This window comes from Pituophis catenifer, unplaced genomic scaffold (genome assembly GCF_029215685.1).
Source record: "Pituophis catenifer annectens isolate HBS135680 unplaced genomic scaffold, rPitCat1.0.hap2 SCAF_2, whole genome shotgun sequence".
Classification (NCBI taxonomy): domain Eukaryota; kingdom Metazoa; phylum Chordata; class Lepidosauria; order Squamata; family Colubridae; genus Pituophis; species Pituophis catenifer.
In genome coordinates this window covers 43,753,173-43,768,748 of record NW_027256882.1, presented here as the reverse complement: position 1 = coordinate 43,768,748, position 15,576 = coordinate 43,753,173, and the positions used below count along the sequence as shown (strand labels likewise).

Here is a 15,576-nt window from a genome sequence, read left to right as displayed (position 1 = left end):
AAGAGGCGGTGCTATGCGTCCTTTGCCTCTCTCTCCTGAACGAAACTACATCTCCCAGCAGGCACCGTGCCTCTTGATATAGATTATGCAGACGTCGCACGTTTTGTCTGCCGTGCAGCAGATGCTTCCGGGCTAGTCGCCGCGCGCTCGGGGATGTTCGGGCTTAGCCTCCGCCGCGTGGTCCGCGCGCGCGGAAGGCTGCGCGCGCATTTCAGCACCCCGCCGGCTTGGTAAGAAAAACATCGGTCAGTTGCCATTAGCATCTTTAACTCGCTCGCCGGGCTTCTGCCCGGGCTTCTGTCGGTGCGGTACGTGACAGGCAGAAGCTCAACAGGCATGACTCGTGCCGGGAAGAGATGCAGCGAGGGATGAAAGTATAGGTCGTCCTCGATTTACGACCACAATTGAGCCCGAAATTGATGTTGCTAAGTGAGATTTGCCCCCATTTTACGACTTTCCTTGCCACGTTCGTTATGTGAATCGCTGCAGTTCTTGAATTAGTAACAGGGTTGTTAAATGAATCTGGTTTCCCCATTGACTTTGCTTGTCAGAAGGTCGCTAAATGGGGAATCTGGGTTCACTGCAACCGTCATAAATGTGAGTCAGTTGTCAAGCATCCAATTGTAACTCATGGGACCATGCGGATGCTACATCAGTCATAAGGGTGAAAAATGGTCATGAGTCACTTTTTTCAATGCTGCTGCAATTTTGAACAGTCACTAAATGAACTGTTGTAAGGCGAGGACTACCTGTACGCTTCTTCAGTGGTTTGCATCCCTTGCCTGCATTTCTCACAAAGAGGGATGCGTGCAGACACCTCCAAAATGGCTGGAAGTTCTCCTATAAGAGAAAAAGTAGCTGAGAGACAATTCAAACCAGCTATCCTTCGGGTTTTGATTGGAATTGTTTATTGTACCAACCTTGTTCAATATTTACAGCGATGTTTGTCAAACTTGGTAGCTTGAAGATGTGTGGACTTTAGTTCCCACAATTCCCCAGCTAGCTATGTAGGGAATTCTGGGAGTTGAAGTCCACAGATCTGCAAGCTACCAAAGTTGAGAAACATTGATGTGCAGGATAGTTTTTTCTTTCTCCGGGTTTATAAATGGGAAGCTATTTACCTTGAGCTACTTTTTTCTGCCTCTCCAAATAAATTCATGAATGAAATTGATGGGAATTGAGCAAGGGAAGTATGGCTGTAGCTGTATTTCAATGTATTTCTAAGAAAATTTGAAATAAGAGTGACTGTTTCATTTATATACAGCCTACTCTTATTACCTGGTTTGAAATTGAAGAGAGAATAGCAAATCCATATGTATTTACATAAGCTTCCACTTCTAAGCATGGATATTTCTAAAACTTGTTCATTCAGTTTAGGTATAGGTTCATATTAGGTTCATTCAGGTATAGAAAGCTCTGTTTTCAGCAATGCTGCATATAAAACACCTAGTTGCCCCTTGAGAATTTTGAGATGGACGAAGTCAATGATGCTAACTTTGTTTCTAAATTAGTATGGAATGATCCTTTAGACTAGTTCTCATTCATTTATTGTGTTCACATTAAAACATCTCTCCTCCCTGGTCAACCTTGGTGGCGCAGTGGTTAGAATGCAGTATTGCAGGCTAATTCACTGCTGACTGCCAGCAGTTCGATTCTCACCGACTCAAGGTTGACTCGGCCTTCCATCCTTCCGAGGTTGGTAAAATGAGGACCCAGATTGTTGGGGGCAATATGCTAACTCTGTAAACCGCTTAGAGAGAGCTTAAAAGCCCTGTGAAGCGGTATATAAGTTAGGGGTGTCAAACTCAAGGCCCGCAAGGCAGATCTGACCCGCAGGGTGCTTAGATCTGGCCCACGGGGCTGCCCTGGAAATGAGCATTCAAGAAGGGACAGGAAAGGAGAAAGGGAAAGAGGAAAGATAAAGAAAAAGATGGGAAGATAGGAAGAGAGCAAGGAAGGAAAAATAAGGAAACAGAAAAGAGAAGGAAGAGGGAAGGAAGAAAGGAGAATATAATAATAATAATAATAATAATAATAATAATAATAATAAATATAATAATAAATATAATAATAAATATAAATATAATAATAACAACAATAACAATAATACTTTACTGTCATTGTACGTGTATACACTGTATACAATGAAATTCACTTAACACCCAAAGACCAGGTCCAACACACACAACAATCCCCAAACACCCGCCCACCACAAATTCCCCACCCCTAAACCACCCAAACATCCACACAACAGACCAATAATGAGAGTGAGGGAGGGTCTGAGAGAAGTCCTGCCTTAGCACTTGGCCACCACAGGTGCCCCTGACACGAGTGATGTCGAGCTGGCCACGCCCATTCTGGTTACGCCCATCCCGGCTCCCTGAGGTCAAACACAACCCTGATGTGGCCCTCAATGAAATTGAGTTTGACACCCCTGGTCTAAAAGCTATTGCTATCTATTCACTTAATCTCTTATGCACAATGAAGGAAGTAGTAGAGGTTTGGATGTTGCTGCCCTGCAGTTCCAAACACTCACTGCTATACAGCAACATCTAGACTTCCACAGCTTTCCCCCTCATTATGTTTTATGAATCTTTTGATGAGCATAATTCCAGTCATTAACTGCCAAGAATATCTAGTGGTGGTAAGGTATTCATCTATAACAAAATTACTGGGAAAAAAGAGAATTATTATGAAAATAGGAGTTGGCTTAGAATACAAGTGGGTTTTTTTAAAACAATTTTCATTTCATTTAGGTATCACTTGCTGAACCTCAAAAAAGTAGACAAGTCAATGGGAAAAAACCCCAATAAAATAAACTACTTGAAACCCTTAAAGTCACTGGAGCCTGATTCGTTGTTGAAACTACTGAAAACATCTATAGTACATGCGGATGGTATGTGTCTTCTCTCATATTCTTATGGTAGGGAACCCTGCAGATGTTGCTGAATTCAAATTCCTATCATCCTTGGTTAACTGTGCCAGCTGGGGTTTATGGTAAGTAGACCCCAACAACATTTGGAAGGCCTGATTGATCATCCTTGTACTGGAACAAGGATGATCAACCGAATGGTAGGAGATTCAAACGAGCAGAAGAGTATACAGAACCTTCATGCAATATCCCAAATTAGTACCCAGCAACTGTAAGCTTTTGCCTTCACATCTTTGGGTTTCTCCTTTTCCCAGAGACATCTGCTTGGATCCAGTAGGGAAACTGGAATTTTATTGAGCCTTTAATGTGCTACCATACTTGATTAGGAAGCTTCCTCTTGCTTGGTGGAGCGCAACTCTGTTTAAGACTATTGGAGGGATATGAGCTAAGCCATAATGTGGCTTGATGTTGGCTTGCTATGCTGTGTGATCTCAGCCAGTGTGGTTTATTTAGTAAATGATAATGGCTGAGCAAACTATAATTCACTATGTTGAATCTCATGTACAGGTAATCCTCAATTTATGAGCACAATTGAGCCCAAAATTTCTGTTGCTAAGCAAAACAGTTGTTAAGTGAGCTTTGCCCTATTTTACGACCTTTCTTGCCACACTCGTTAAGTGACTCACTGCAGTTGTTAAGCTACTGTGTTTACCCAAAAATAAGGCCTGGTCTTATTTTCTTTTGGGCCCCAAAATAAGCACCAGGTCTTATTTTGGGGGGATGTCTTGCCCGCTTACTTTAGGACTACCGCAGCCAGGCCTTCCACACCCTGACACCTATTGCGCAGATGCTGCCGGTCGCGGTAATAACACGGTTGTTAAGTGAATCATTAGCACAGTTCTGGTTTCACTTAGCGATTGTTTTGCTTAACAAGAAATTTGTGACTGCTTAACAAACAATTTGTGATTGTTAAATAAGGACTACTTATGTGGGAAACTGGTAGATTACAACTTGAGTCACTTTGTACATTTTTCAAATGTCTGCATATTCTCTCTCTCCTTCCCCTGAATTTAAAAGAAAATGGGAAGAAAGGAATGAACATGGGAACTGTGAAGTGTAATAAGATAGCCATTCCCCCAAAGCCATCCCCACCATAATCTGTGACTTTTAAAATCCCACCCTAGCATTGTTTTGAATTATGGAGCAGTCTGTTAGCCTGTTCTGGAATTGTTTTGAACTCATTGCCACTTGTCAATTTTGTATTTCAGGTACCCTTGTGGCCATTAACAAACCTTGTGGTATCCCTATATCAGGTATGCAGTCCTGTGATTGAATGGGGTATGGCACAGATGCCTTGGATACTTTTCGTATAAATGAAACGATGAAGCATTCTTTATAAATCAGTGAAAGTATTTGCATATTGGCTCTGTTAGCACTGTTCTCCAAATAATTGAGTCTGTCATCTGCACCTCTGTAATTGTCTAGTTTGGTTCTGCAACCCAACAAGACAGACACAGACTTCAGAGGATAATTAGAACTGCAGAAAAAACAATTACTACTAACCTGCCTTCCATTGAGGACCTGTATACTGCACAAGTCAAAAAGAGGGCTCTGAAAATATTTACAGACCACCCTCACATCCTGGACATAAATTGTTTCAACTCCTACTCTCAAAACGATGCTATAGAGCACTGCACACCAGAACAACTAGACACAAGAACATTTTTTTCCTGAACGCCATCACTCTGCTAAACAAATATTTCTCTCAACACTGTCAAACTATTCACTAAGTCTGCATTACTATTACTATTAATCTTCTCATCGTTCTTATCACTCATCTCCTCCCACTTATGACTGCATGACACTAACTTGTTGCTGTATCCTTACGATTTATATTGATTGTTTCCTAGTATGATTCGATTGCTTATCTGTACCCTATGACTATCATTAAGTGTTATACCTTATGATTCTTGACGAATGTATCTTTTCTTTTTATGCACACTGAGAGCATATGCACCAAACACAAATTCCTTGTGTGTCCAATTACACTTGACCAATAAAGAATTCTATCTATCTATCTATCTATCTATCTATCTATCTATCTATCTATCTATCTATCTATAATTTAGGAGATTTGTGAAGATAATAGGTGTTCTCTTAAAATAAATTGGGAACTGATATTTTAATCTGGCAGACAACACCTCCAGTGAAAAGGGGAAAATATCTCTTAGAAGTAAATGGGATTTGGTTGGAATGTGTGCCATTCATAGGCTCTCTCTTCCTCCAACAGGCAAGCCAGAAGAACTGACTTTGCAATCTGTTCTGCCACAGCTAAGCCAGAATCTAAATCTCCCACAAAATCTCCAGGTGATCAAAGCTCCAGAAAAGTACGTACCGGTAGCTGAATCCTAGTTCCAGGGGGAAATGTAAAAGTGATAGACAAAAGTTATATCAGGATAATGCTTCTCTTTCATCATCTAGCCTCCAAGCTTGCTTGATTTTAAAAACGATGTTGCTTCTTCGTAGACCATCATATGATGCCTTTAATTGGGTCTCCAACCTTGGCAACTTTAAAACCTGGGGACTTCAATTCCCAGAATTTCCCAGTCAGCATGGAAAAGCTGTTGTTACTTCTGTTTTCCAGCAAAAAAAATGCCCAGTAGAAACAATGAGTTAACCATCCATTTGCTTAATGCCCATTGCATTCACTTACTGACTTCCACAACAAGGGTCATAAAATTGTGTATGTCACATGGTGACCTGATTAATGATCATCCCAACATAATTATGGGCTTAATTGGTTATAAGTTAAGAACTACCTATAGTTTGTCTGATTTGGTTAGTATATTCAAGCCAGTTATATGATTATCCAGGATAATGGGCTAAGCCAGCCATGATGTGATGTAAACTCAGGCTGCATTTTAGAATGGAAAATGTCCGAAGTTCCGATCCCATTACTACCATAAATTACTAGAGCGGTCTCAAACAAATCCCTGGTTTGTCCATTCAATGAGATTTATTAATAGCTCCTGTTAAAGAATGGATGGATATTTTTTAAGACTTTGCATTTTATAGGGAAGGTTCTGGACTTGTTCTGCTGTCAAGCTGCCCAAACACCACCCGATATCTCCAAGATTTTTACAGTCAGCGTAAGAAGAAAAAACAGCCAGTTGCTACTTACTGGTGAGAAAACATTTTCTATTGTTTTCCATTTGGGGGATGAATGGGAAAGTGTGGAATCATTAGTTTCCTCAGTTGGAAAATTTGCAATCCAAGTATCTGGAGAGCATCAGTTAAGTAATATTTAGGAATAGTAATAATCCTAAAGGAATATTTTATTTTTTCATGCACTTTCCCTATTGTTTTCAGTGCTGTTACTACCAGGATTCCAGTAGCTACAGAAGGAGAAATTCATACAGGCCTCAAGATGGTGGACATTGATGGCTTTGACGTGGTAAGGACGGGGTATGGATGGAGGAGCTTTAGACTGTGGTTCTGGAAGGCTTGTAGCTGGTCTTCTGGACAAGAAGAGTAACAGATTCAGAAAAATCCAAGTATTGCCTATCTGGAATTGCACTTCCTACCATGGGCACAGATTTAGTTAAATGTGGGAGGAGAACAAGCAGAGCTGGGGAGGGTGGAGTTAAACGCATCATTAGTTTGGAATCCTTGCATCACCACAAAAGATCCAAGTCTAGCCCCACTCCCCCTGAATTCTGTTGACTCTTATCTAGCACCAGTTTAGTGCTGACCATTAGTTGACTAGATTCTTGTGTATAGGCTTGAATAATAACTTTCCTGCGCTGGAGCTTAACATATGGTCTTGACTCTTTGCGCTTGACTGGTGGTCTACTACCGTAGGTGCTAATGCTGATGCTTGTCTGGATTACAGGTAGTGCCAGTGGCTTCCCCTTCTCGTAAGAGCCTCGAAACCAAGGAGGTAAAAAAGACACTGTCGTACTACAAAGTGCTAGACTCAAAGGAGGGCTGTGCCCTGTTGCAGCTGCAGCCAGTGACAAGTGAGTTACAGTAGGGCAGAGGAGGCCTAAAGGGGCAACAGCCCAAAGTGAGCAATTGAACTCTCCTGAAAAATGGATTACGGGTAATCCTTGTTTAATGTCCACTAATTCAGTGGACATTAGAAGTCCACTAATTTAGAAGTTATAATGGTGCTGAATGAAAGGTACTTAACAACAGTCCTCGTATTTATGCTGCAGTCATATGATTGCTATTTGGGACCTCGGCAACCAGTTCGAAAATATGATGATTGTCATGTGATTGCTATTTGCCACCTTCCCTGCTGACTTCTTGTAGGTCAGTAGGTCAAAGATCACAGTGCCAGGCTTTAGCAGCACACTGCTGGCTCATGCTCCGTGAATCTTGCCTGCTTACTTCATTTTTGGCTCGGATTTGGATGAGATCATCTTACCTAGAGAGGATGGCATCTTGAGAGGGGGGTTAATATTTTCTATCCAATTAAAATACTGTTACTGTCCAGTCTTTTATCTGCTTGTGTAAAACTCTCTACGAAGGCGGGAGAGACATCTTGGAACAGAGCAAAAGCCTGGACCTCTGATTTTCAACAACTTCTGACAACCAAAGTCAGTGGAGAAGCTTGCAGGAGGTCACAGATAGCAATGACATGATTGTGGGATGCTGCAACTATACAGGTTTCACTTAATGGCAGCAACAGGAGTTGCTGGAACAGCTGTTATAAGTTAGCACAGCCACATGACCATGTCCCTTATGACTACATTGCTTAGTGATGCAGTTCCCAGTCACAATTCCCAAGTTCAGTCATTGAGCAAAACGGTTGTTAAGCAACACGCCCACATGACTGCTTTGCTCACCAACCGCAATCCCAGCATTCTGATTGCAGTCATTAAGCAGTCTCCTGCATTGTAAAGCAGATGGAAGAAAAGAGCTGCCTGCCGGGAGGAATTCAGCTTTGTATGAAGCTGAAATCCTGCTGGCAGGTAGCCCTTTCGCTCACAAATGTTCATGCAACCCACTGAGAGACTTTCCCTCCCCTTAAGTGCACAGAGGGGAAATCCTTTGACGGGCTGCAGGAACAGAGCTGAAATCTTCAGGACTTTCTCTCCCCTCCATGTATGGAAGAGAAATTATTCGGCTGGCGGATTTCAGCTCAGTTCCTTGTAGCCCACAGAAGGATTTCAGTTTACCCCATCCCCTCTGCTTGCAATCTTCCCTGACTCCCGAGGCCACATGATTGCAGGGTGCTTGGCAACTGGTTGTAAATGAGAGCTGGTTGCCAAGCATCTGAAATTGGTCACATGACCACAAGTAACATTTTATGACTCCTGGAAGGGCTTTATGGGCTGTAAAGCATCCTTTTTTGAGGCCATCTGTAATCTTGAACGGTCGTTAAACAGCCAGTTGTAAATTGAGGACTACCTATTATCTATTTTTCTTGTCAAACCGCATGCATTAAAACCTTTACAGCATGCAGTTTGGCATTTAAAAACAAGTAAGGATCAGGTTGTGATTCTCATGGGTTGTAGAGAAACTACCGTATTTCCCAAAAAATAAGATTATTTTCTTTTGGGCTCCGAAATAAGCACTAGGGCTTATTTTCAGGGGATGCCTTGTTTTCCCCCCCCCTCCCCCCCAATGTCTTCTGCTTCTTACTTCTTCTGCTTGCTCACAGTGGGACAGGAGGCTGCGCAGTGGGCTAGTGCTGCCGCTGTGAGGTGGGGGGTGGAGCTGCACCATGTGCCCCACACAGGCTTAACTCAGGGTCCCTGTAGCCAGGCCATCCACGCCCCAACACCTGCCTTGCCTCGCGGCGGTGGCAGCTCTAGCAGCCCCGTCCAGCAGGACCCCGCATGGCTGCCAGCCCACTTCTTCTGCTTGCTCACAGCCACAATGGAGCAGGAAGCCAAGCAACATGCCATGGCCACAAGGCAGTTATCGGGGTGTGGATGGCCTGGCTGGAGGGGACCTGAGGTCAGCTCGTGTGGGGCAGCTCCACTTCCCCACCCCACCTCGTGTTAAAGGCACAGCGAGGAACCAGGCGGAATGGGTGGCCAGCCGGATGGCTGTGCAGGCACTTAAGTAGGGCTTATTTTGGGTGTAGGGCTTATATTAAACACATGCGTGAAAACATGCTACATCTTATTTTCAGGATAGGTCTTATTTTCAGGGAAACGGGGTATTATTTATACTTGATTTCCCACAAACTGAATGGAACTTGATAGTATCCTCATTTATTTAGAATGGGGTTTCCCTGGCAAGTTGACTGTTATATTTTTCCTGTACCTCTTAGTTTCTATTATCTGTCTCTCATTTTAATGCTCTTTCTTCACTCTTTCTCTTACAACTCCACCCCAAATTACCTGCTCTTATTCTTCCTGTGTTTTTCCATGTTCCATCACTTCGTTGTTTCTCTACTTATTTCCAAACACTTTGCAAAATGCATGTTGGGGGAAAAAACATGTACTTAAGCCTTGGCCTTTTGAGTCCATTTTTTTCTCCCGGTGTAGATTATATTTTTGGGCAGAGGATTGGGAGAGAGTGAGGAAGTGTTATTGTTTTTGTTTTATCTTATTTTTGGATGTCGTGTGTAGACTCTGTTTTTTTTTAAAAAAAAAAGCTTAGCAGCTCATGCCAAACCATTGGAGTTGGAGCTGATGTTTCTTAGTGGGGATAGCCAGCTCAAGGTGTCATTCTTCTTCTCTTGTGTTCTCTGTGGCAGCTTTCCGGAACCAGATGCTGGTACACCTGACCCTGATCCTGAGCCCTGTGCTAGGCGATCACGTGTATTCTTCTCGGGTGGGAACAGTTCTTGGAGAACCTTTTCTCTTGCCTGCTGAGGAGACTCCGCCTCGGACACAGGTACCAAATTGCAAAATGGAAGTTGATCCTGGAGTCTGAGATTTGTAGAGGCATTCTATGCAGGTAGTCCTCGACATACGACCGTAATGGAGCCTGTGCCCCTTACGATGATATGATGTGATGGTCATAAAAAAGGGTGAGTCATGTGACCGCCCCGATTTTATGAAACTTTGTAGTGGTTAAGCAAATCAACATGGTTGTTAAGTGAATCCAAGCTCTTTCAGCGAACCAATGGTTTGCTCTGGGTAGTTTTGCCGAAAGCCAGATGTATGTCCTGGTTTTGGACAAAACCATCATGAAACAGTGTCACATGACTGTGGGACATTGCAAACGCCATTCATGTGATTGCATTTTGGTTGTTTGGCAACCAGCTTACCTAATGGCCTTTTGCAGCATCCCGCAGTCGCATAACCACAATTTTTGACATCTGTGGAGATTCTCGGTCATCCAGGTCATGGTTGTCCCAAAGGTCCTTTTTCAAAAGGCAACTGGACTTTGTTTTTCAGTCAGAACTGAAGAAGCATCTTGGATGAGAAGCAAAACATCTTCAAGGAAAAACAAAGTCCAGTTGCCTTTTGAAAAAGCACAATTTTTGACATTTTTAAAAATTGGTTTCCAGCATTTACTTCTGCTTTCTGGCAAAAAAACACCCATTGGGTAAAATATTCACTTAACAACAACCACGTTCACTTAACAACCGCTATAAAAAAACCCAGGTACAGTCACATGGAAGCCAACTTAATAACGGCAGTGACTTACAACCGTTAATTCTGGACTCAATTATGGTCGCAAGTCAAGAACCACCTGCAAAATAACGATTGTAAGTAGGTTGACATAGGAATTATTTATAATAGTATTCTTTCTCTTCCTCTCTCAACCTCTTGATAGGTTCTAGAAGAACATGTGATGCAAAAGCTCCGGTTACGGCAACAAGTGATGTTTCGCTTGCAGCTTCATCTCCATCTCCACCAACTTCTGCTCCCTGACGGTTGCTGTTCTTCCCGCACTCTATTGGTGGCCCCCCCTCCTCCTTTTTTCCTCCAGACACTTCATAACCTCGGACTTAACCTGCCCCCTATGAGCAGCAAGCAGTGAAAAAGTCTGCAAAGCATTTGTCTGGATTCATTCGTTGCTGGCAGCCCAGTCAAGTGGATGCAGCTGCCGTTAAAATCTGGGCCCACACAAGGAAAAGGTCCTGTCCCTGTGGAAGAAAGCTTCTGCTCCTTCTGGAAAGAGGCTCAGATATATATTATATTCCTCCAGAGTTGCTTGAACGGGTGGCGTACAAATGACTGATAGTGAAAAAGTATTTATCAGAAAGTGTGAGAGGAAGGAAATTTCTAAGTAAAAACCTATTTTGTAATTAGCTGGTAAAATCTGGCTACAGAAGATATATTAAGGAGGGCATTTCTGGTTGGTTGGGATTTTTTTAAAAGCTGCTATACCCATGGAACTGGGTTGGGGTTTTTTTTTTTAGCCATCAATCTTTATGCGTGTGTGTGGTAGTGTCACAGCAACCCAGGCCCTATTATTATTAGGATTTATGCATTCTTAATATCTAGATCTGTGATGGCGAATCTATGGCACGCAGAGCCCTCGCCCAGCTCAGCTTTACCGCACATGCGTGGCTCCCACTGGCCAGCTGATTTTTAGGATGGGCAGGGCAGATGCGAGAAACACGCGTGCATGCGGGGGAGGTGCGCACATGCGCAGGAGTGCAGGAGGTGCACCCTCCCCACAGCCCATTCTTGGTCCCAGGAAGCTGCAGGTGTTTCAAGCAGTTTTAATCAAAATGCAGTTAAAACACTATACAAGCCATCAAGAATATAAATACATATATATAACAGGAAGAGGAAGTGCCTCACAGGAGCAAATAGAGGTAAATCCTAGAGAGGCAAGAAATGCATCACAAAACAATGGAGATGAATGCTAAAGAGGAATAAAGCTGCATACAAGGCAGACATAACACCTGTAACAGGGAGGCCTACTAGGCCCAAAAGGGGGGGGGGGTCATGTGTGTATGCACAGGGGGGCACATTGCATTATGGGTGCCAGCACGTGTGTGTGCTGTTGCGCGTGTGCGTGCTTTAGGCACACAACGACAAAAAGGTTAGCCATCACTGATCTAGATAATGTATGAAAGAAAATGTACTTAATATTTTCTCAATATTAAGAAGCAATAAGCAACAAATTATATGTTGATTTAGGATTGCTGGGTGGATCAGGAGCTGAGCATCCAGGCAGAGAAAAATTAGGGGAATGTTCTTTTCCAAACTATTTTTAGTTATCAAATAAGTTGCATTGCATCGAAAAATGCAAAGGAGAGCTCTGAATTTGCAGAACAATTTTGCCAATAAATTACTTCTTTGGCATACAGTACAGTAGGCAGTTGCTGCTGATTCCAGAGAAAAATATCTATGTCTTGTTCTCAATTGCATGGAGCTCAGAGTTTTCATGTCAAAACGTTATCTAATCCACTCTTAAATATTCTCAGAGTGACTTAGATCAGGCAACAGTAACTTTTTCAGCTGCTATTGTGCTGTGCATTAAAAATAATAAAATTGAAAATAGTCTAATCATACAAGATGTCAGCATTTCATAAAACATTTTAATTAGTTTTCAGGATACAAATGACTTCAAAGTTGTCCTGGTGACTAACATGAGCTCTGTTGATGTTGCTTGGATTAGATGTGATTATTAAACACAAAAGGTAAATATTAATTAAGGGAGAGTGCGAGCAATAAAACACAGTTTATTTTTTCCAAGGCTTTTAATTATTAAATTTCAACTAATGATAAATAGCAGACGCTTCACCTAATCTTCCTCATCTTTTCACCTCTTATCATTTCTGGACACAGGCGTTTAAGTTTTGCAGTTCTCATAACTTGAAAATAAGTACACTTATTCAAACGTGCCTATCCTTCGTAGCTGGCTCTTTTTCATTATTGTTCTATGTGAATGGCCCTTTGCCTTTGTGATTTGAAAGTTTGCCTTCTGCTAACATGAAAGTTTTCTCGCCCTGTTTCGTAAGGGAGAAGCATGATTAATTTGGAAATGACTCCTGTATGGACTTTGGACACAGACTCTTATCAGAGCCAGAGGTTTATTTTTCTTTACAAAAGTTTTCCGCTGCAAAAACAATTGGAATTTTTGGCTACTAGTTGGTGAAAAGAATTTTAAAGTGAGATAGCCGGTCCCTGGATATTTTTCACAAGCTTTGCCCATATCTGTAGACAGTTTATTCCAGACACCAAGTTCTACCTATTCACTTTCAAATTTCTGCTACAAGGAATACAAGTTGTGTTCAGAAATGGGCAAGAAGCAGCAAATTATATGTGGTCTTTGGCCTGATGCAACTATATTACATGGACAAGAGAGAATAAAGAAGAACTGAAATTTATCCTTCTCTATAGTGTTTGCAACATCTGGAAAAAGTGTATATCAATTATATGCAACTTTTGTTAGGCTGAAGATCTAAAATACTTGATCTTGGAGTCCTGCAGAGACTTAATGGATAAACCAAGAATTTTGGGAGCCAAAATACAGCTCCAAAATTTGGCTGGGTTCTGCAAGTATATGTGGTAATATTATTTTTAAGTACCCTTATATCTCATATATATCAATATAGAAGCCCACTTGCAGATAAAATACATCTGGGGCAGATATGCCAATTGTGAAAATTAAAACACAAAAATTTTAAGGGACAGTTTATCTGCAGTATGGCTTATACATGACCGTGTACGGTAATGTTTTGGCGAATGCAGTCCAGAAAGTGGCTTAAATTATGAAGTAGAATGTATATAATGTCTATGCCTTAAATGTGTTGGCTTAATGTTGGAATCCAGTAACATCCAGAAGAGCACAGCTTCCCGATCCCATATTTTGGCATAAATGTAGGTGTTTGAGGAAGCAGTTCTGTTAGTTGTAAGAGTAGTTCTGTAAAGAATGGTAGACATCTAAAAGTTACTTGTGTTCTAAGGCAGTATCTTAGCAAGTTTAAGATGCGTGGACTTCAATTCCCAGAATTCTGGGAGTCAAAGGTTGAAAGGTTGAAATCACTGTTCTAAGGAAATTTCTAGCTCTATCTCACATGCAGTAAGAACTGCTAATGGAGAAAACATTATTACTAATGCTTGCTTCAGCTTCTGTTACTTCATATAAATGATTATCCCATTTTCTTCTTTTTCATAGCACTGAAAAAGATTTTGACTTGTCTGCTTTAAATATTAAAACAGTTCTCCAAGGATTAGACTAGTAGATTATAAAAGTAACATTTATTGTTTTACAAAGAATTTACAAACCACGCTGTTACAAGACCTCAGTGTAAATATGTTAATAGTAAAATAAGGAAGATATACTTGACTACCTAAAATACATACTTTTATGGATTGTAATAAAATTTATAAATATATAAAATTTTTGGTATCCTATTGCATTCTTTCCCATTTTAATAAAAATATTTTATGCATATTAATGGAAATCTGAAACACTGAAATTTAGCAGAGTTGGGGGAGAGAGAGGAATTACCCACTTCACGACACAGGCTCCTTTTATGTATGGTGCCAGGGCTAGTAGGAAATACATATATTTGAAATATATTTATACGGAAATAGCATGCTAGAATATGTGGGAACTTCAAGCTCATTTATTTAAGAAGCAGTCTTGTGCCAGAATAAATTAGTCCATCTGATCTAGTGATTTCTAACCCTGGATCTTAAGTTGATGAGAGATTCAGTCCTACAGTGCTTGGAAACCTAAGTTTAGGAATCACCAAAGCCATGATTAAACATTGTGGCTGTTAATATCTCACCAAGATCACAAGCAGAAGACTATACAAGTGCCATCTAAGGACATTTTATAGACTGAATGGGTTCTGGAACTTTTTGAAAATAAAATGTGTACTCCATTATGATCAATTGGTTTCCTTCACTCAAGAGATGAATTTAATCTCTGAGAAAGGCCTTGGAAGACCCAATACAAATACAGTTACAGCCCTAGTCCAAGAGGACAGAGTAGGTTATGACTACCTCCACTCCAAATCATGTTTTCCATGCAAAAACAATAAAAGGTGGAGCTGAATATGCTCTAGTTATTATGAATTTTTTTAAAAAAAATCCAAAGGGGAAAAACCCTCAAAATTCCATCTTCACATGCTTTGCATTAAAATTTAACCATACTTTGCTTAATGATAGGACCTTTTGATAAAGGTCAAAAGGTCCTATTAACCAAATTCTAAATAGGAAATGGGACCTCCAAAACTAGTCAGTCAAATAATACATCCACCACCAAAAAATAAAAATTAGCTAGTGGCTTAAAAGGAAAGCAAATTTCCAATTATTTTTCTTCTATGCTCAAACGTCCAGTGTAAACAGAATTTTTCACATTTACTACAATTTTGATAACGACTAAATACAATAATATGAAAACAAAGCAACTATAGAAACAGGAAAAAGTAATGAATTTGAATTGCTGTTAAGGGCATTGATCTCTGAAGAAGCTGAGAAAGCTCAGCTTTCACAAAATGCAAAGTGAGGTTGGGAAGAACCATTTTAGAAAGTTCTAGTAATGTTGGAATAATTTTGAAGGAGAAATACATGTAGATGGAGGAAACATCAAGGAAAAGAATATGCTGTGGCACAGGAACATACAGTTTCATGGACAGCGTGGAGTTTCATTATTGATTTAGAGCTTTCTAGATAAGAATTAACCTAGATTGTGCCTCAAAATATGGAAGGCAGCAGGAAGAACAGAAGTGAAGAAAGTGGGGGCTGTCAGGTGCTGTTGTACTCTGATCTCATTCCCAGTCAGTATGAACAATGGAAAGTTGGTATTCATAGTCCAGTCATTTT

The 15,576-nt window shown here is 41.0% G+C and overlaps 1 protein-coding gene across 1 annotated transcript; it reads left to right on the top strand.

Moving 5' to 3' along the window:
• The first annotated feature begins 85 nt into the window (after positions 1–85).
• On the top strand, positions 86–12,635 carry RPUSD3 (RNA pseudouridine synthase D3). Its single transcript, XM_070933514.1, is given in 10 exon segments — positions 86–131; positions 134–230; positions 2,757–2,896; positions 4,141–4,185; positions 5,163–5,259; positions 5,948–6,055; positions 6,242–6,326; positions 6,765–6,891; positions 9,588–9,727; positions 10,616–12,635. Coding segments are annotated over 10 exon segments (1,092 nt in total). The 3' UTR covers positions 10,823–12,635.
• Positions 12,636–15,576: the final 2,941 nt, after the last annotated feature.